Source organism: Mobula hypostoma, chromosome 23 (assembly GCF_963921235.1).
Source record: "Mobula hypostoma chromosome 23, sMobHyp1.1, whole genome shotgun sequence".
In the NCBI taxonomy this organism is placed as follows: Eukaryota; Metazoa; Chordata; class Chondrichthyes; order Myliobatiformes; family Myliobatidae; genus Mobula; species Mobula hypostoma.
The window spans coordinates 12,293,437-12,314,362 of NC_086119.1; the positions used below are offsets into that span (position 1 = coordinate 12,293,437).

Consider the following 20,926-nt stretch of genomic DNA (forward strand, 5'->3'; position numbering starts at 1 on the left):
GCTATACTTCATTAGGAATTTCAAATGTGGCGTGTCACCAACAACTCTAGCAAATCTCTACGATGCACTATGAGTAGTATTCTGAGGGGTTGCATCACCGTCTGGAATGGGTGGAAGGCACTGCATAAGATCGACAAAAGCTGCAGAAAGTTGTAGACCCAGTCAACTCCATCATGGGCACAAACCTCCCCACTACTGAGGACATCTTCCAAATGCCGTGTCTCACGAACGTGCTATCATCATTAGGGACCCTTACCATTCAGGGCATGTCTTGCTTTTTCACTACAATCAAGGAAACAGTACAGGAGCAGAAGACCCACACTCAATGTTTAAGGAACAACTTCTTCTCAGACCCCATTAGATTTCTGAATAGTCCATGAACGCTACCTTACTATTCAGTTTTTTTGAGCTATTTATGTAATTTGTTTTGTATTGCACTGTACCGCTGCCAGAAAACAACAAATTTCATGACCTGTGTCAGTGATAATAAACCTGATTTTGATTTTACTTGAGAAAAAGTTTGGTGGCTGAAAATGGAAAACAGAATAACAAAACTAATGTTTTTCCAAGCTAATTTCACAAAGAGGAAACAAACCATTTCTGCTGCTATGATTCAAAGAATCGGAAAGTTACAAGCTTGTGCTTCTTAAAAACTAGATGAACTAGTGGCATAATTAACACATTTCTGACATGCAGTGTCCTACTATAACTGTTTAGGGTCTCTTAATATAGAAACCATGCCTCTTAACTGAAAGACTATTACTATTAGAAGGGCGATGAGAGAGAGAAACAAGGAAGAAATAAAGATTGCAGACTAATATTACTGAGAAATATACTTAAAGATGGAGTAGCTGAACAGCTTATAAGTTTACATTTGAGCAGAGATGTACAACATGTATTTGCAGTGTGGATCATGGCTGACAGTTCCAAATTGGTATTTTGAAAGGTGATTCAAGAACAGACAGGAGAAATCTAAGGACACTGTTTACATGGATTTCCAGAGAATACTTAATCAAGATCATCAAAAGAGAAAGATAAAGATGAAGCAAGTTCATGAAAGCAAATTATTGACCTGACCAAAAATATTTACTGGTAGCAGACAGATTTGATGCAGTAAGAACGACTCAAATTGGCAAGCTACAGAACGTGTTGGAGGAGCAAATATGCCTACATTTATAATGACATCAGTGATAGTATAGAAAAACATGGATCCACATTCTTCTGACACAGAGATAAATGGCAGTTTTAGCAGCACAGACTGAACCAATAAAGTTTGAAGTTTCAACATTAGTCAATGTAGGCAAATTAGACGTAACAAAATACTTTCCAAATGGGTAGATGGTAGAAGAGTGGATAGCAAAAGTAATATCATAAACAGGTAATGATAGTGAAGCAAAAGACAGTAAGTGCACCTGTATTTATATCCAAAGAACTAGAGTTCAATTGTGTAGAAGTTAGGTTATAGCTGTACAAAGTTACAGTAGGATACAAAAAGGTAAGCAGAACAGTTTTACACACATTTTACCAAGGACATACTTGCCTTGGAGTGACTAAAGGATGAATTCAGCAGAATTACCAGAAGTAGTATTGTGCAATGGATCCTACCCGCTGTCAACGATTACTGGCATTGAAGGTTACCCATGGTACGGGGCCTTCACTGGCTTTACATATAAAATGTTACAAATTCCTCTTGATCAGATGCAACTTTATGATAACATGTTTTAAATGTTCTACAATGATTCATGAGTATTACAATATCAACTCATTGCTACTTAACGGCATATGTTCAGCATGATCTGCAGCTGTCAAGCAATCCACATACCCTTGATCTTATGCAAATATACACTTCAGTCATATGAAACAGCTGCAATGTAATATTCCTTAGGACCCCTGAGTTTTAAAAAAAAACACATCATTATTTGAAACGTTACCAATGTCAAGAGGCAAAGTTTATTGCAACATGGGATACCTGTACATAGGTTAACCAGGTTACAAGCAGGGGTGCAGTTTTAGCCGGAGCGCTCAGAAACGCGTTCGGCACCTCCTTAAGAAAAAAGCTGAAATAAACAAGCTAATTAATTAGGTGCCGCCCAGGGTGATTTGAGGGTACGTCCACACAACGCCGGATAATTTTGAAAACGAAGCTTTTTCTCTTCGTTTTGCCCTCCCGTCCACACTGAGCCGGCGTTTTCAGCCCCCGAAAACGGAGATTTTCGAAAACACTCTCCAGAATGAATAAATCTGAAAACACTTAATATCCGGCGTAGTGTGTACGGGGTAACCGAAGAGATTTTAAAATGCTGTCATGACAACACCACAACAACAATGCTTTTTTTCTGCTTCTGCTTGGTACTGCGCAAGCTGTTATAAAGCGCAGTCGGTGTGAACGACGTGAGAGTTAAATTGTAAAGTGAGCTTTTTTGACTATTTAAAAACGATGTCATGACGTGCCGGAACAGATGTTAGTTGTTTTCTTGAATGCCACCACCTAACAATTTCAGAACAGACGGACGAGACTGAAGCCAGTTGACCCATAGCTTACTGAATAAATAAGTATACTCACTTTGCCCTGTTTTCTGTCCTTGCTTGTATGAAGGTGGTTTACCTATTTATGCAAGTACTTCTCTGACAATAGATGTGTAACAGCCTAATGTAACATTGTATGGAAATACAAGATAACGCTGATGCAGACATGTTTTATACAGTACATTTAACAAGGTGCTTTATTAATGCAACAGAGTTAGTCAGTTTTTCAATGTTCGTCGTCAGCCGGGTCATACTGTCCGTGAACTCCCTGTCGGTTCCCTCCATACGCTCCAGTATTTGTTTTTTTTAAGTTTTAAGTCCTCCTGTGCGAGAGCCAAGAGCAATTCCTTTGAAGTTTTTCTACTCTGTAACTGGACAAACACACACGAAGTATATCGTTTCCTCTTCGCTTGTTTCTGTGTGTCCTGCGCATGCCCAGTAGGAGGAGATTTGCTGAAATATCCGTCTAATGTGGACGGAGATATTTTGAAAAACGCTTAGTGTGGACGCCTGTTGTTTTTACTCGAAACCGGCGCTTTCAAAATTATCCGGCGTAGTGTGGACGTAGCCTGAGTCTCTCAGAAACTGCTGATCTCCTGGGATTTTTACGCACAACAGACTCTGGAGTTTACAAAGAATGGTGCCAAAAACAAAACAAATCCAGCGAGTGGCTGTTCTGTGAGCGAAAACATCTTAATAAATCCACTCACTGGACTTTTTTTTGTTTTCAGCACCATTCTTTGTAAACTCCAGAGTATATTGTGCGTAAAAATCCTAGGAGATCAGCAGTTTCTGAGAGACTCAAATCACCCCAGGCAGCACCTAATTAATTAGCTTATTTATTTTGGCTTTTTTCTTAAAGAGGTGCCAAACGCGTTTCAGAGCGCTCCGGCTAAAACTGCACCCCTGGTTATAAGTACCCAACTCATGGGATATCCACATATACAGTGCCTTGAAAAAGTATTCAACCCTCACTCTCTGTTTGCATTAGTAAGTTTTACAGCCAGGGACTTTGATCAATTTAACTGGGAATTTTTATTTGTGAATAACATGATCCTTTTGTTATAGTAGAGTCCAAAAGATTGTAAAGCATGAAAAACTGAAAATTCAAAACCTGAAATGTCAGCAGTTCAAAAGTACTCATCCCCCTTTGCTCAGTACTTGGTTGAACCACCTCTCAGTACAGCCACATAATCTACCTGGGTATGTCTCTATATAGGCATTGCACAACATGATGGAGAAGATCTGCCCATTCCTCCTTGCAAAATTGCTCAAGCTGTGGCAGGTTAGTTGAGAAGTGGCAGCAGACAGCAATCTTGAGGTCTTGCTAGAGATATTCAATTAGATTAAGGTCAGGACGCCAACTGGGCCACTCAAGGATATCAACTTTCTTCATTTGAAGCCACTCCATAGTTGCTCTGGCAGTGTGCTTTGGGTCGTTGTCCTGCTGAAAGATGAACTTCCTCCTCATTTTAAGCTCTCTGGCAGAAGTTAGAAGGTTTTTATCCAGGATCTCTCTGTATTTAGCAGCATTCATCTTCCCATCAATCCTGATCACATTTCCAGTCCCTGCTGCTGAAAAGAATCTCCGTAGTATGATGCTACCTCCACCATACTTCAGAGCAGGGCGGGTGTTACTTGGCTAATACACAGTATCAGATTTACGCCACACATATCAGTTAGTGTTGAGGCCAAAACGTTCCACTTATGTCTCATCTGAGCACAAAACTTCCTTCCATGAGCAGGGTGGATGGAACCCTTTATGTTGTTACAGGCCCTTTTCCGGCAACTTTCTGCATATACATCCTTAATGATGGGTAGGTTGGTGCCAGTGATGCGTTTAGCAGTTTTGACTACTGGCTGTGGAGCTTTCCTGTCCTCCGCAGGGCCGTTTCTGTACCATGCAGTGTTGCAGCAAGTTAGGATGCTCTCTACTGTGCATCTGTGGAATGACTTCAGCATAGACTTGAATAGTCCAGCTCTCTTCTGCCTCCTCAGAAAATAGAGGCATTGGTGAGCTTTCGTGATAGTGTAGGATGTGTTCTGGAATCATGAGAAGTTGTGCTTGATGTGCACTCCCAGAAGTTTGAAACTGCTTGCATTTCCCACTGCTGTGCTGCCGATATAAAGGGGGTGTGAGTTATCCTGAGGTCGATACCCATCTCCTTTGCCTTGTTGACATTGAGGAAGGAGATCTTCTGTCTATCATCACCTCCCAGTCTTCCTCAATTGGTGAATTTAACGCCCCACCAATGAAAACACATATGAAAGAAACATCAAGGGCACACAATGTTTTTTTAGTTTGATATACCACTAACTGAGTCCTGGAGGTACATCACCCAGTCTTGACTTTGCCAAGTGTGAAGAACCAACAAGCAAGTGACGTAACTACTTTCCTCACCATCCTACCTATCACACACGGGCATGTCAACTACAGTATTACAGAAGAAAATGGAAAACTAGGCCATTTCTCCCTTTGAACCTGTCTATCATTCATCATGGCCAACCACCTACCTTGGTGCCATTTCCCTGCACTATCATTATCCAGATCATCTCACCGCCTCAAAATCTAACAAGCTATTTATAATTAACCTACTGACAGCCTCCACGGCCCTCTGAGCTAGGAATACATTTCTCTTTACACAAATTTACTGGTATTTTGAGGTTGGCACCCTGGTCCTAGTCACCTCACCAAGAGAGTGTGCCTGTTATTTTCAGTGTCACTACTACTACGTCAACTCAGGCCTAGGGGGCCAGTGTCAGACACGATGACGGACTCTCCACTTCTTCCTCTCCCTCATCAGTGTGTTCAATTCATCTACATTAGCCACGCCGCTGTCTTCTAGGAGCGTGTTGACCATAGTCTTGGGAGGGCACCCAGGGTTCATCCTCCCATGCTTGGGTTCCCATATGATGACTAGGCTGGCAGGTAGCTTGGGGTGGCATAGACAGTGTGCCACTAGTTGCAGTCTTCTCACCTCGATTTTAGTGGTGAGCATCGGTAGGTTGTTATAGAGCTCGACGTTCGTCATGTGCTGTTGCCAACTCACATCAAGAGCCATCCGGAGCATTCGTGTATAGCAACCATCTACAGACTTTTGCATAGTCTTGGTGAGTGTCCACGTCTCGCATCCATATGTGAGAATGAACTCTATGACTGCTATGAAAATCCTCTTTTTAAGTCCTCTGGTCAGGTTCGACTTCCAGATTTCCTTCATGTCGTTCATAGCCCTCCACGCCAGCGCTTTCTGTATCTTTATGTCCTTCTCCGAACTCAGCATCCTTAACCCGAGGTACTTGTAGTCAAAGACTTTCTTCATGGTATCATTCTCTACAGTCTTGAGAGTACCTTCGGCGCAGTTAAACGCCATGTACTCTGTCTTTTTAGCGTTTGGGTGAAATCCAACTTATTGCGCTCAATTTCCACTTTTGTCAGTCGCTGCTGTGCTTCCTCCATCTGGTCAGAGAGCAGGACTATGTCATCTGCAAAATCGAGATCTATGAGTGTAACTGGTCTGACTCTTTTGGTTTATCCTGGTTTTATGGTCAAACCAAGCTTGTCATGATCTTCGGTAGCTTGACGTAGAGTGTAATCAAGGACGATTATAAAGACGTAGGGTGCCAGAGTGTCTCCTTGCAACACACCAGCTAGGAGCTCGAACACTGCTGTTTCTCCCTCTGGTGACACAACTTTCGCCATGGTTTTGGTATAGCTGGACTCTATTGCTCTCAGTAGATAGTCTGGCAATCCATAAGCTTTCAGGATCCCTCTATTTTTCTTAAGTTTCAATGAGGTTTGGCCCTATGGTCTGCAATTTGGATACACAGGCTTCATCTGCTCAATCGCCCTTTGAAAACCTCTAGCCCAAGAACCAATCCAGTCAATGTTCTTTGCCCTCCATCTATTGCACAAATATCCTTTTTCAGTTAGGGAGACTAACATTGGACAAAACAGTCTAAATCCCATCAAATCAGAATCCGATATATCACTGGTATATCTCGTGAAATTTTTTTGCAGCAGCTGCAGTATACAAGACATAATAATAATTTTAAAAACTATAAATTACAATAAGAAATATATATCATTCATCAAGGACCCTCACCACCCAGGACATGCTCTCTCCCTGCTGCTGCCATCAGGAAGGTGGTATAGGAGCCTCAGGACTCACACCAGCAGGTTCAAAGTAACTACCCTTCACCCATCAGGCTCTTGAGCCAACGGGGATAAATTCACTTGCTCCATCACCGAAATGTTCCCACAACTTATGGACTCACTTTCAAAGACTCTTCATCTCATGTTTTCAATTATTATTGCTCATTTTTATTATTATTGTTTTTCTTTTTCTATTTGCACAGTGTGTTGCCTTTTGCACATGGGTTGTCCATCTGACAGTGTGGTTTTTCATTGATTCTATGGCGTTTCTTTGTATGTACTGTGAATGCCCATGAGAAAATGATTCTCAGGGTTATATATGGTGACACATATGTACTTTGATAATAAATTTACTTTGAATTTTAAAAATAAATTAATTAGTCCTTAAAATAAAGGGAAAAATAATGTAGTGTACATGGGTTCTTTGTCCATTTAGAAATCTGATGGCAGAGGGGAAGAAGTTGTTCCTAAAACATTGAGTGTGTATCTTCAGGTTTCTGTACCTCCTCCTTGATTGTAGCTACATTAAGAGGGAATACCCTAAGTGATGAGGGTCCTTAATGATGGATGCCACCTTTTTGAGGCATCGCCTTTTGACAATGCCCTTGATGCTGGGGAGGCTGGTGGCCAACATGGAGCTTGCTGCATTTCTAACTTCCTGCAGCTTTTTTCTGATCCTGTGTAGTGGCTCCTCCAGACCAGACAGTGATACAACCAGGTAGAATGCACTCCACGGTACATCTATAGAGATCTGCCACTCGTCAGTGACATACTGAATTTCCTCAAACTCCTAATGAAATTCAGTCACAGTTATGCTTCCTGTGTAATTGCACCAATATGTCGGGCCCAGGATAGATCTTCAGAGATGTTGACACTTATCTTACCATGGCCTGATAGACAACTGCAATAAGGCTTCCTTACCCCTGAATTCAAATCCACTCGTGATAACGTGCCACAATCCATGACCTATCTGTGCATAATGTTTCTCATGTACCACTGCACAGTGTTAGAAAAGCTGCAGAGGGGTTGTAAACTCAGCCAGCTCCATCATGGACACTAGTCACCCCACAATCGAGGACACCTTCAGAAGGCAGCATCCATTATTAAGGACCCTCACGATCCAGGATCTGTTCTCTTTTCATTACTACCATCAAGGAGGAAATACTGCAGCCTGAAGATAAATACACAACACTTTAGGAATGCACTTCTTCTCTCCTCGATCAGATTTCTGAGCAGTCCTCGAACCCGTGAAGACTACCTCATTATTTTGGTCTCTTTTTGCACGACTGATTTTTTTTAATATTCCTTAGTGTAACTTATGGAAATTTGTATATATTGAACTGCACTGCTGCTGAAAAACAACAAATCTCAAGACATACTGTATGTCAGTAATAATAAACATGATTTGGACTCTGACATCACTACACATGCTTATCTTTCACCTCATACCTACTGATGACAGAACTAAAATTCTTAACCAGTCACAATGTGATTTTTTTTGTCCATAGGATTTGCTTTAGGATCAAGGATCAGCTTTATACGCCATATACATTTACGTGTATTCGGAAAGCTGTGGTGCTATACTAACATCAGCTAGTTTTCGATGAGTTCAAAGCTGTAATTCCCTCAGAAGCATTTGATGTCTAAATTGCCAATACGCCTAAGAACATTTAAAATCCTATTACTTAAATTGTCCTCTAACCCACTGACAGCAATTCAGCATTAACCTTACGTAGTACAATTGTGTTAATCAGTTTCATGAAAAATGTAATGAACCATGAAACTCAGCTCATGTTTCGTGTTTTTAAGCCTTAATCCGAGTTTGATAAATTGCTACACACTTCATAGGAAGCACACATTAAACTAAATCAATTATATCCGCTTTCAAAATCCAAACTACATCATATACAGACTTAGAGACCACATTAAAGTAATAGTGTTAATTGGAGTGAAAGCTCATTTTTCGCCAGAATTAGTAGAATGATTCCAAAGCGGAAATCAAAAAGGCTGAAGGAAGGTGTTTTTATTTTTGAAAAAAAAAAGCACAAAGTATTAAGAAATTGCTTTTAAAGAAAGGGTGATATAAAAATTTCAAAAAAGGTCACTGAACTTACTGATTTTTTCATGGTTTCCTTTTTTTCTTTTACTGTAGATTTAGTCAGTAGAGAATGGCAAGTAGCCTACAGAACAGAGATGAGCACAAGTCACAGTACCAACTTCACACAACAAAAGCATATTGTTGGCTTCTACACAAAACCACAAAAATACACAATATTAAACTCTCAATTTTAATTAAATGTATAAAGTGGGAAATAAAAAACTTAGTTGGCACAACTATTTTAAGCCTAAGTTGTCAAACACTATCAACTCTTAAATCTCAACTTTTCTGACCAGAGAGAAATGTGCAGTTCCCCCCCATTAAATTATTTTCTTTTTCCCCCACAAGGGATAAACAAATACAACTGTTTTCAATCAAACTACTATTTCTGGCCAGATAGCATCTCTAGCTTTGTTCCATCAGCAAAAATAAATCGTGACTTCATCATTAATGCTTAAGTTATTAATCTCATCAATTAAAATACTACAATCTTTAAAATTGCTTAAGTTATCCTTATCAGGCAGCAACATGCTTTAAGACCTTGGTGGAAACTAAAATCTGGAAAACAATCTCAGGATTTGAATGTATCTGACAATACTGAAAACACAATACTGATGTTGACAGAAATACAGCAAAGTCTTGGTGGATCAATGCAACTGGTCTTATAAACCATTAATACTCAATTTCCAATTCACCCACCCCATAATCCTCCCCAAATTATCTGGCAAAAAGTTTCACCAACACTAAGTTAAAAACTGCTTCCTGGAAGGACAAAGCATAGAATTATCTGCTCAAAAAGCATAGTGGTATTAAATATCAGACACAGACACACTGTAAATATTTTATACCCTTTATGACATTTCAATTCAGTTATGTGTCCTTCAAAGGTAATAAATCATTTGGAACTGAAACTCCAAGGATCAAAAAGAGGTCCTCTGAAAATGGTGGATACAATGATCATCACGTTCCAAAATTCTACGGATTCAAGACATTTTTCCGCTGACTACACTACAGCAGGTGTAATTTAATTATTCATGAATGGAGGTAGAGAAAGAACAACACTACACACCTACTGAACTGATATCAGTAGAAGGGAAAATGTTTGAATCCATAATTAAGGAACTGGAAGGGTAATAGAAAATAACAACAGACCTAGGCAGAATTATTGGGATTTAGGAAACGTGAGTTATGGCTGACAAATCTGTTGGGGTTTCTAGGATGCAATGCTAGAACAGATCAAGGCAAACAAGTTGATGTGATCTATTTTAACTTTCACAATTACTTTCATAAGGGGCCATAAGGAGACTGATACACAACATTAGAGTGTGCACCATTGGAGTATAATATATGTGTACCTCATAACTGGTTAATGGACAGAAAACAGGCAGTGGAAAGAAAGGAGCAACTTTGGATTGGCAGGCTCTGGCTCATTCAGTGCTACCAAGATCAATGCTGGCCACACCAGTTCACAATTTATAGGAGTGATTTGCGTGAAAAGGCTGGGAATTCATCCAAAATTGCTGATGACAGAAAACTGAGTGGTATTGCGAGATGAAGTGAATGTGGTGAGGCTACAGGGAAAATATAGACAGGCTAAGTAACTTGCAGTGGCAGATACATCATTATGTGGAAAAGCAGGAAGTATTTATGTTTGAACATAAAAACAGTATACCTATTGAAAGGAGGATATATTTGCAATACAGAGTGTAGGGTGAGACTTCAACAAGCTTGTTCATCATCTGTTGAGAGATTAAACAGATTAGGTTTATAATCTGAGCGTACAAGAATGAGAGGTAATCTCACGAAATTACACAAAGTTGTTAACAGGGCAGTACAATGTTGTTTCCCCTGTCAGGGACATCTACATCTGACCAAGTCATTAAAGCAGAAGTTAATAGGTTATCGATTACTAAGGGCATCAAAGGTTATAGGGAGAAGAACGTTATGGGCAGGAGAATGGGGTTGAAAGGGATAATAAATCAGCCATGAATGGTAGAGCAGACTCGCTGGGCTGAATGGCCTAATTTGCTCCTATGTCTTTTGGAGCAATAAAAGTTCAGATATTCAGGGCATTGATGAATGTAAGTTTCTTCACCCAGAGTGTAGGGGTATTTGGGATTCTCTATCCAGTAGACAGAATTGATTTCTTTAATAACCATAAATGCATCAATATATATGAGGTTAGTGAAGGCATTGAGCTACAAGGTCGACTGTGACGTTATTGAAAGACAGAATAGACGCAAGGGGCTGAATGACCTATTTGTGGTTCTATTCTTATGTCGCCTTCCAGGAAGATTACAAAGAGTAGATTTTTAATAGTGGCAGGATGAAAAGTACCATTTTACAAACTCTTAATCAAAAACCTTTAACTTGATGCACACCTTGCCAACAAAAAGCAATTCAGCAGCTCTTTGGACAGCACCATGTTGGATCATTGAACTGAGCTCTCAACAGCCAGTATCAACACACAAGCAAAGTGATCAAGGATTCAAACTGTGAGATATATTTGAATAATAAAATATAATAAAGATGTTTTGGACCCAAAAGATCAAAACGCCACTTTGATTCATTTTTGTAATGAGACGATCAGTAAAATCTGTCCAAACTCTTTTTTCCAAAAATTGTAAATCAAAGTTTGTATTTGAACCTATAAAATTCTCACATTCATCACCTTGCATCAACCTGAAGAGCAAGCTAATCCATTTCCATCCACTGTCACTCTGAAAAAAAACTAACTGGGCTTGTACACTCAACAGAAACATTGACCTGCTGAGATTTCCTTCCCCACTCTGCTCGTTCCCCCCTCCCACCATGGTAAATTCCTTTCAGCAACTCCCCCAGGTAACAGCAATCCCTATTTAAATATCTATAAAATTTGCAGGTGATTTGTTCTAATCTTTCCATAATATTTTTTTACACCCTTTCAATACACAGTTGGCAGATATTTTTGTCAATTTCTCAGCACGTGCCTAATGGAAAATGAAGTGGAATTGGAGGTAAGAGTCTTATGTTTTGCTCCTCGGCCCTTCTGAAACCAGTAAATGGATCGCTATTTCACAGATACTCAGGGATGTGGGGAAAAAAGACTACCATTATTAAATGAAGGTATTTAAAACCTTTGAACTAGGTGACATAGTCTCAAGATTCAGGGGAGTAGATTTACAACAGAGATAAAGAGGAACTGCTTTTCCCACAGAATGGTGAATCTGTGGAATTCTCTGACCAATGAAGCAGTGGAGGCTACCTCAGTGAATATATTTAATACAAGGTTGGACAGATTTTTGCATAGTAGGGGAATTAAGGGTTATGGGGAAAAGGCAGGTAAATGGAGATGAGTCCGTGGCCAGATCAGCCATGATCTTATTGAATGACCGAGCAGGCTCGACAGGCCAGATGGCCGACTCCTGCCCCTATTTCTTATGTTCTAATGTAAAAAAAATGCAAGAATCCGGCAGAGCATCGCTTAAAGGCAAAACGTGCCCAAGTATATTAGATTATCCCATTATTTCAGACAAGCTCTCTGAGATTTTAAAATTACCTGTCAACAGTCTTATTGGTCAGTGCTCTAGTTTTGAAAAACGTCATTCTTATTTCTCTCTCACCTTCCTCCTCAAACTCATTAAGTTCATAAAGAACGTCAGCTCTCAAAAGTTTCCTAATGAACTAACTACCCAATATTCTGTCCTGGACCATATGTTTACTGATACTGTTAATGGTTCTCTTTCACAGATACTGTCCTCCATCTCTTCAGATAAGCCAAGATTCCATCACATTTGAGAACAAACAATCTTTGATCCATCCAGCCCTGAAAACTAATGCTCATTCCCCAGCATCCCTCTGCTGTCTAAAATTCTTGAACAGATTATTATCTCCCAAATCTGAGTTCACCTTACCTGGAAGCCTTTGCCTGAAATTCTCCAATGAAGCTTCTCTCTCTACTGCGATAATCAGCTCAAAGAGTCTCTAATCACTACATGGGACTATGACAGAGGTTACCTATTCCCTAAGCATCCTTCTCAACCAGCCTTAAACACAGCAGACCACTTCAAAACTACTTCATAATTAGGCTGGTCAGGATCATGTCTGCTGCCTTTCATTTGCAACAGGGGAACATCAACAGTGACTTTCTTGATCACTGGCGGAGGTGTCTCCCAAGGGTCAACCCAATACTACTCAATACTGGAGAAGCAAGATTCTCCTCCAAGTAGATACTGGGGACTAAAGCCATCATCTCCAATCCCTGCCACAAACTCTTACCTTTTACAAACATCATTTCCCAATCCCTCTCCTTGTCAGTCACCTGAAATTGAACCAGACCATCAGCACACTTTTATTGATAGTTCCTTTTGATGCAGGCCATTTGGTCCTTTCAAATTATGCTAGATTTTAAAGCAGTTCTATCAATCTAATTCCCTCAATTATTTCTCACATGCGCCCATTAACACTCTCTCATTCACCATTAGCCACTTACTAAAGAGCCTGTTCAATTTGCCAATAAACTCAATTTAATCAAACCTCTGTAGTCAGTGTGCAAACCTTCAGCAAGTAATGTTAATTCATACCTCTTCTTGCTGACATACTGGCTAACAGTTAAGCAAATCATCAGTTTTAATATTCCTCCATACCGTCCAGCACCTTTCCTGATGTGAATAGGCATCAAGTTATTTACTAACCTCTGATGTTTAAAAGTGTTATGTAAATAGAAGTTAACAGAGTCATAAAAAAGTACAGCATAGAAACAGGCCCTTCAGCCCATCTAGTCTGTGCTGAACCATTTAAACTGTCTAGTTCCATCAACCTGCACCAGGACCATTACCCTCCATGCTGCTACTATCCATGTACCTATCCAAACTTCCCTTAAATGTTAGGGACTCATAGAAATAGTACAGCACAGGCCCTTCAGTCCATCTAGACCATGCTGAACCATTTAAACTGTTTAGTTCCATCGACCTGCCCTCCATAGCTCTACCATCCATGTACCTATCCAAACTTCTCTTAAACGTTACAGAGTCATAGAAATAATACAGCAGAAAAAACAGACCATTAGCCCCAAATCAGATCTTATGTAGGAAGCATTAGAACAATCAACAGAACATAATAAATAGCTATGGCCATTGAGAACAATTTACCAAGACTAACCAGAAAAGTGCATTTTTATTGTTAAATTAAACTCAAGATACCAAAGGACAGAATTGACGTAAACTTTCATGATTATGAAGATCATGTGATTTGCTGGCTGTCTGAGCAATAAGTATTATAAATTTGAATTTCTGCAATATGAAAACATAACTCCAATTATGTGATTGATTCTTAAGCTCCACCTCGAGAAAATATGTCATGATACTTGTAACCATAACTAATACATGAGCTTGGCTACTTCATGTCATTAATACAATATGGTAGATCTTTTGTTTCAAATTTTCCATAATAGAAATTCGAGTCCCATTCAAAATAAACTTTCTGCTCTGTTTCAGTGGTCAAGGAATTTAAGTAAAACTGAGCAGTAATTATAGGTTACACAACAAATTTCATTCTACAATTGTGACAAAAAAAACAAGGATAATTTACATCAGAAGAAACATCACCAAATGCAACACTGGGAGTCAGCCTTAGAACTACTAATGTTTTCCTCAAAAGATCCACAAAAATAATCACAGAAAAATGTTTGCACCATCCTTGACAATTTATAAACTCAATAAAGCAAATTCAACAGATACATTCTCTCACTGGTATTTCAAATTTGTTAGACACAAGATTGGAAATGACTTAGCTTAATATTAACAAGGAATGGAACAAAACCATTCACATTATTGTTCCAATATACTAGTTAACTCCACTGTGCATTTCAGTTGAATATTCTTGCACATTAAGTAGCGATGCCAACAATGATCTGATACACCTAATCAGATTTACATCAGTAGTATTGTTTTATAGTGAATTTATCGAAAAGCAAATCATTGAAAGGGAATGATCATCAGCCAGTATCACATGTTACTACCAACATATTTTCACAATAGGTAAAGATGATGGCTTTTTTTTCCACTTGGGAACTAAAGGATAATTGTTTAAATCAAATGACAGACAAAGGGAAACTGAAGTTAACTTTTGGAATACACAAATATGTATACTATAGTAATCTCTATTGTAATTTAAGTAATTAGCACATGTATTGATATAAGATATATATATATATAATATACAGTATGATTGACTGGTGCCTGCTTCACCAGTCAATGACCTTTTGACTGGTGAAGCAAGCACAATGGGCTGAATAGTCTATTCCTCCTATTTCTTATTTTCTTGTCAAATTAAACCAATACACATAATAGTGAACACAGCTGCACTTTCTAAGGATCAAATCTTTTTTTAAATAGTCTTATGCTGTATTCAATAACTATTGAACTGAGAGTCTTGTTTCAGTTTTGGAACCAGCTACACCTATCATTGCGAGTCCACCAAAGATAAGCACTGGGTCAAAGCTATAAAATAAAATAACAATTACAACGAGTAAATAAAAACATAGCTGATCTAATTTCTTCAGCATATAACAGACAACATTAACTTCATTAACATCCAGTAATCAAATTAATGTTGGACAACATGCAACTGAGCAAACAAAAATGTATAGATTGAACAAGACAATAGGTTATAAAGTAAAATACTTCAGATGCTGGAATTCTGAGGGAAAAAACAGAATATGTTGGGAGTTCTCACTACAATCCCCTTCAGCTGGTTTCACCTATCCCCTGCTGAGTTCCCCCAGCACTTTGTGTGTGTTGCTCAATATTCCAGCATCTGCCACATCTCCAGTGTTTACATTGAGGCAGAGATTGGGTTATCATTTTAGTTCAATAATCTTTCTTCACAGAGAATTTCCAGCATTTTCTGTCTTTACACACCAATAAACTTATATCAGCATCTTGGTCGGGCACCTGAATGAAGCAATGTATCCTTTGAGCAAGTTGCTATCATCCAACTTTGCACTATGCAACAAGAAATGAGCATGCATTCCAAAGCATCAAGTCTGGGAAAAGTACAGCAGGGTCACTCTCTTTTAATTGAATAGACAGATATAGAAAAAAAATTAAATAACTAAGGGTGTTGAAAATAAAAATAAAGGTTTTTCAAAATACTCAGCAGCATCAGTAGGACAAAATTGCTCATTCACATTAACAGTTCTCCATCAGAACTAATGAATAAAACTTCAGTACTTCTTTCAATATAACCCTGACTCGACATTAGTGCAAAACACTGATGAAAGGTGATTGACCTGAAACATTAGGTCTGTTTTGCTCTCCTGAAATACTACCTGACCTGCCAAATAGTGTCAACTGGTCATTATATTTACTTAAATTCCTTTCTTTTGGCCAAAAAATAATTCCCATTGGTAATCAGAGGCAGAGCAAATATGTTTATCTAAAATAAAATAAAAGGGTTTGCCAAAGTCTCGTTACTAGGACAGCAAGCTCTTTACTGTACTGTTTACTGTTTATCTGTGCTGCATACTTCCATGCATTTTAAATTATATTTTATTAATTTATTCATGGTCAATTATGTTTTATGTGCTGTTTTATGTGCTATATGTATTGTGGGTTCACCCTAGTCTGGAGGAACATTGCAGTCAAGTGACAATAAATTTGATCGTTTATGTGGACAAAATTTAATCTACATATATACAATGATTAGAAGAATTGTTCATGTGACTGAAGTAAGCAAGTGCGATTCTTCCAGCTAAAGTGTGCAAAACAAAAGAGGTAAAAAGTGAATGCATTTAAAGTCAGAGAGCAAACTCAGGCTATACTGTGCTTGACCTTTACTTATACAATATTCCTTTTGGGTCATTCAATAATCAACTAAACCAGTATTTGCAAGTTTCCTTTGCTAAAAACACATTACCTGCAGAAACTGAGCAAAGATTTCAAAAATGCAAATTAAACCCAGTTCTAAAATCATCAAACAATTGTGCAACATTTTCCCAGTTTGGCAACAGAAAAGTAACTCGGAACTTACTAATAATCAAAACAACTTCATGACAGCTATTACATAATTTAAATATATTAGACTTGTTCTCTTTGAGCAACCGTGTCTCGTGTTCAGATTTGGCATAATGTAATAACCAGAAGAAAACTACAAGAATTACATCTTTCAAAATCATTACAATCCTGGTTATCAGTCCTATAAACAAAGAAAACCAGTGATCTGTGGAAAGTTAAACAAAGGAAACTATTGGGGTTATGTAAAATTATCAAACAACCCCAGATATCAAGCAAAAGGTGGAAGGCGTCAAGTCAATATTCCACTAAAAAATTGTTTTGTGAGCTTGGATGTTAATATGCAGCTCACACAAGGACAAAAAAATGGCCCCTTCAGTGGAAGAGTAACATTACAATGAATAGTACAAAGAGTAACAGTACCTTCAATAATATTGGAAGGTAGGTCATGGATGAGTGAAAATTGAAGAAGAGTGCTATTAAAACAAACAATTCATTTAAATTCTATATAAAATGGTCAACCACCAAGAATATTTTCACTGAAAACTGAGCACAAAGTAAACTATATGTGAGCTGTTAGCAGCAAAGCTCATAAACAATGATGATCACAGATTCTGGTGGAATAAATGGGAAACTTGTTCTATTGTAGATGATTCAACAGCCAGAGGGCTAAAATTTAAAGGAGTCTCTAAGACAGACAATATTTTTCTCAAGACAACTCAATGAATTGTTCTTGTTAAGAATCCAATGAGATATGGAAAAGATTCAACAGCTTTCCAAGACTAATTGGTCCTAATTTGTACCACCAAAGGGATAGAGAAGAATGTTGGAAAGACTGAACAACTATTTCTAGAAGAGGGGATATGCAATGTGCCAAGTGATATTTTTTTCTTTGCTATAGCATTCATCAAAAAGTAGAACAAGCATATTTGTTGTAAAAAGGAAGTCTTTAAAGTTGACCTCCTTTCAAGATTAGATGGAGGCTTTCCAAGAAATGGTTGATATACAGTTAAATTTTCAACCAAAATCACAACAGATTCCAGGAAAATCAAACTAGCTCTTATCATCAACTTCCTCTCCACTCAAACCAACTGGTCCTCCGTTATCTGTACAACATTCATTTCACTGCTTCAGAACCTTTCTACTTCAGCACCAGTGGTGGAATTTACATGCTGATAAGCAAATTTTACTTGCAGACTGAACAGGCACACAATTCATGCCCACAGGTCTTGCTTTTCTTTGTAGGGAAATTATTGGGACATTTTCAATTTAATCTGCTTTGTTGACCATCAAAATATATTTACAGACTCTGCCCAATTTAGTTAATAAACTTTTAAAAAATCCTATATCCCCAACCTGACCATTTCACAAGAAGCATTTGAAGAAACATCTGGCATAAAATTCATGTCACCGACTACAATTCTTCCATGCAATGAATGTCAAACATTCAATAGTTGTTCAGAAAATCTGGCTGAGCGGTGTCACGACAACAACCTCACTCTCAATGTCAGCAAGACCAAGGAGCTGATTATTGACATCAGGATCCATGAACCAGTCCTCATCAGGGGGATCAAAGGTAGAGAAGGTCAGCAACTTTAAATTCCTTGGTGTTATCACTTCAGAGGATCTGTCCTGGGCCCAGCATGTACTGTAAGTGCAATTGTGAAGAAAGCACAGCAACACCTCTATTTCCTTAGAAATTTGTGAAGATTCAACGCAACATCTAAAACTTTGATAAACTTCTATAGATGTGTGGTGGAGAATATATTGACTGGTTACATCAGGCCTGGTATGGAAACACCAATGATCTTGAATGGAAAAGCTGGCAAAAAGTAGCGGATACGGCCCAGTCCATCACAGGTAAAGCCCTGCCCACCAATGACCCCATCTACATGGAGCGTTGTCGCAGGAAAGCAGCATCCATCATCAAGGACTCCCATTACCCAAGCCATGCTCTCTTCTCACTGCTGCCATCAGGAAGAAGGTACAGAAGCCTCAGGACTCACACCACTAGGTTCAGGGACAGTTATTACCCTTCAGCCATCAGGCTCGTGAACCAGCAAGGATAATTTCACTCGCTCCATCACTGAACTGTTTCCACAATCTGTGGACTCACTTTCAAGGACTCCTCACCTCACGTTCTCAATATTTTTTTATATTTGCTGTTTTGTTGTCTTTTGCACATTGACTGTTTGCCTGTCCTGTTGGGTGCAGTCTTTTATTGATTCTATTATATTTCTTGGATATATTGAGTATGCCCGGAAGAAAACAAATCTCAGGGATATATATGGTGGCATTTATGTATTTCTATAATAAATTTACTTTGTGAACTTTGAACCAAGATTAAACCAACTGACATGCATACTGATATTTATTGGACCTTCATTGAGTTTCCAGTAAAATAATCTGACTTTAGAATTATATTCACAACACCATACAATTAAGGATGGCAAAGAAAGTGAAGGTTGAGTGAGAATCAATTATCAATTTTAAAAGGTTGAACCTGTGAGCAACACAGCTCACTAAGCAGATGTACCTCAAATTTACTGGAAAACTTTCTTTGAAAAGTAAAACACACAAAACCAAACCCTATTGCATATTCCCAACAAAAGATTTTACCAGAGAATACAACAGCTCCGAGTTCAAGGCCTCCCCCAAGTGGCTTCTACCTAATGCCCAATCACTGGTATGAACTTTATTAGTTCCCTTTGCCTCTTCCTAATTCTTATTGTCCCAGGCCGCATACCTGATACAAGCAATGGCAGACGCTTCGCAGCTGTGGGGGAAACTCGGATGAGGAATTAATGATTGCATGGAAAAATCTCTGCGTCATTTGCAGTAAATTCCGCTGATTTTCATCCAGGCTTTCCATTGGTTCTAACCTGTTGAGTAGTATTCACATCATTACTCATTTGGATCGTCAAAGAAACGCACACAAAACACCAGGAATACAGATTTCTTACATATAGCAGCACATTCATTATTTTCCACAACTTTTGCATGAAATACTAAATTCTACATCCTTTATATTCTCCTAGACTAACTTCATTTAATGAGAACCCACGCTTGTCTGTTTTGTGTGATAAATTTGCAGTTGACAAAACGACAGAAGCTTTTCATGTTGTTTGCCAAACTGAAAACACCAAGCTGCCTCATCTGGTTTATAAACTAACAACACTGGGTTTCGACAAAAAGAAAAGTGTGCTTTTAGGATCTGAAGGACATGGAGATGGCCCCATTGAAACAGGCAACATATAATACAAACCTCAACCATTTAAGATACACATTCTTCCAGTCTGGTGTCGCCAGTACAATTTTCTGTGCAGTGGTGTGCTGGGGCAATGGCATCAACATGGGTGATGCCAACAGGCTCAATAAACTGATTAGAAAGGCTCTATTATAGGAGTCAAACTGGACGCCCTGGAGGCTGTGCTAGAACAAAGTACCCTACGGAAAATCCTGGCAATTTTGGATAATTTTTCTCACCCTTTGCATGCTACCTTGGCTGAACAAAGGAGCACCTCTACTAATAGACTGCGACAACTACGCTGCTCCAAAGAACGTTATATGAGGTAATTCTTACCCTGCCATTAGGCTCTATAACAAGTCAACCTATAGCCGGGGAAGTGATGATCCCCTCCTGTTAGACTGTTTGAGGTAACTTATTTTTTTATTATTTCTCCTTCTCTTCTCATATTTATATCTGTGCACTTGTAATGCTACTGTGACGCTGTAATTTCCTTTGGGATCAATAATGTATCTATCTATCTATACCAATCTACATCACTGAGACCTGACAAATTCACGGGTTAAAAAAAGGTTTAGAATTTAGATCCCGTTCAATGTCCATGAAGGCATAAAATTAAAACAAGACTTCACCATGAGCAATCCAAGCCCAACCAGAGCCTAGGATTTTTTAAAAAATCTATCCATCCTTGAAATAGACCATCTGACTCTTCCACCGAGATGCAACACAGAGTGTCATAGGAAGTCATTCCTGCCTGTGGCCATCAAAATTTACAACTCCTCCCTTGGAGGGTCAGACACCCTGAGCCAATAGGCTGGTCCTGGACTTATCTCCTGGCATAATTTACATATTGCTATTTAACTATTTATGGTTTTATTACTATTTATTATTTATGGTGCAACTGTAACGAA

At 38.7% G+C, this 20,926-nt stretch overlaps 1 protein-coding gene across 9 annotated transcripts in view; it reads right to left on the bottom strand.

The window, feature by feature from the left end:
• The window catches only part of nf1a (neurofibromin 1a), a 385,105-nt gene that overhangs the window by 187,464 nt on the left and 176,715 nt on the right, over positions 1-20,926 (bottom strand). For 7 of the 9 annotated variants that reach the window (XM_063031787.1, XM_063031790.1, XM_063031789.1 and 4 more), the window contains 2 exons: positions 19,515-19,650; positions 8,794-8,859 (listed from right to left, as the gene is read on the bottom strand). In XM_063031787.1, the coding sequence (XP_062887857.1) occupies positions 8,794-8,859; positions 19,515-19,650 (202 nt within the window). The remainder of the gene's footprint in view (positions 1-8,793; positions 8,860-19,514; positions 19,651-20,926) is intronic. The other 2 variants (XM_063031792.1, XM_063031791.1) reach the window with 1 other exon arrangement.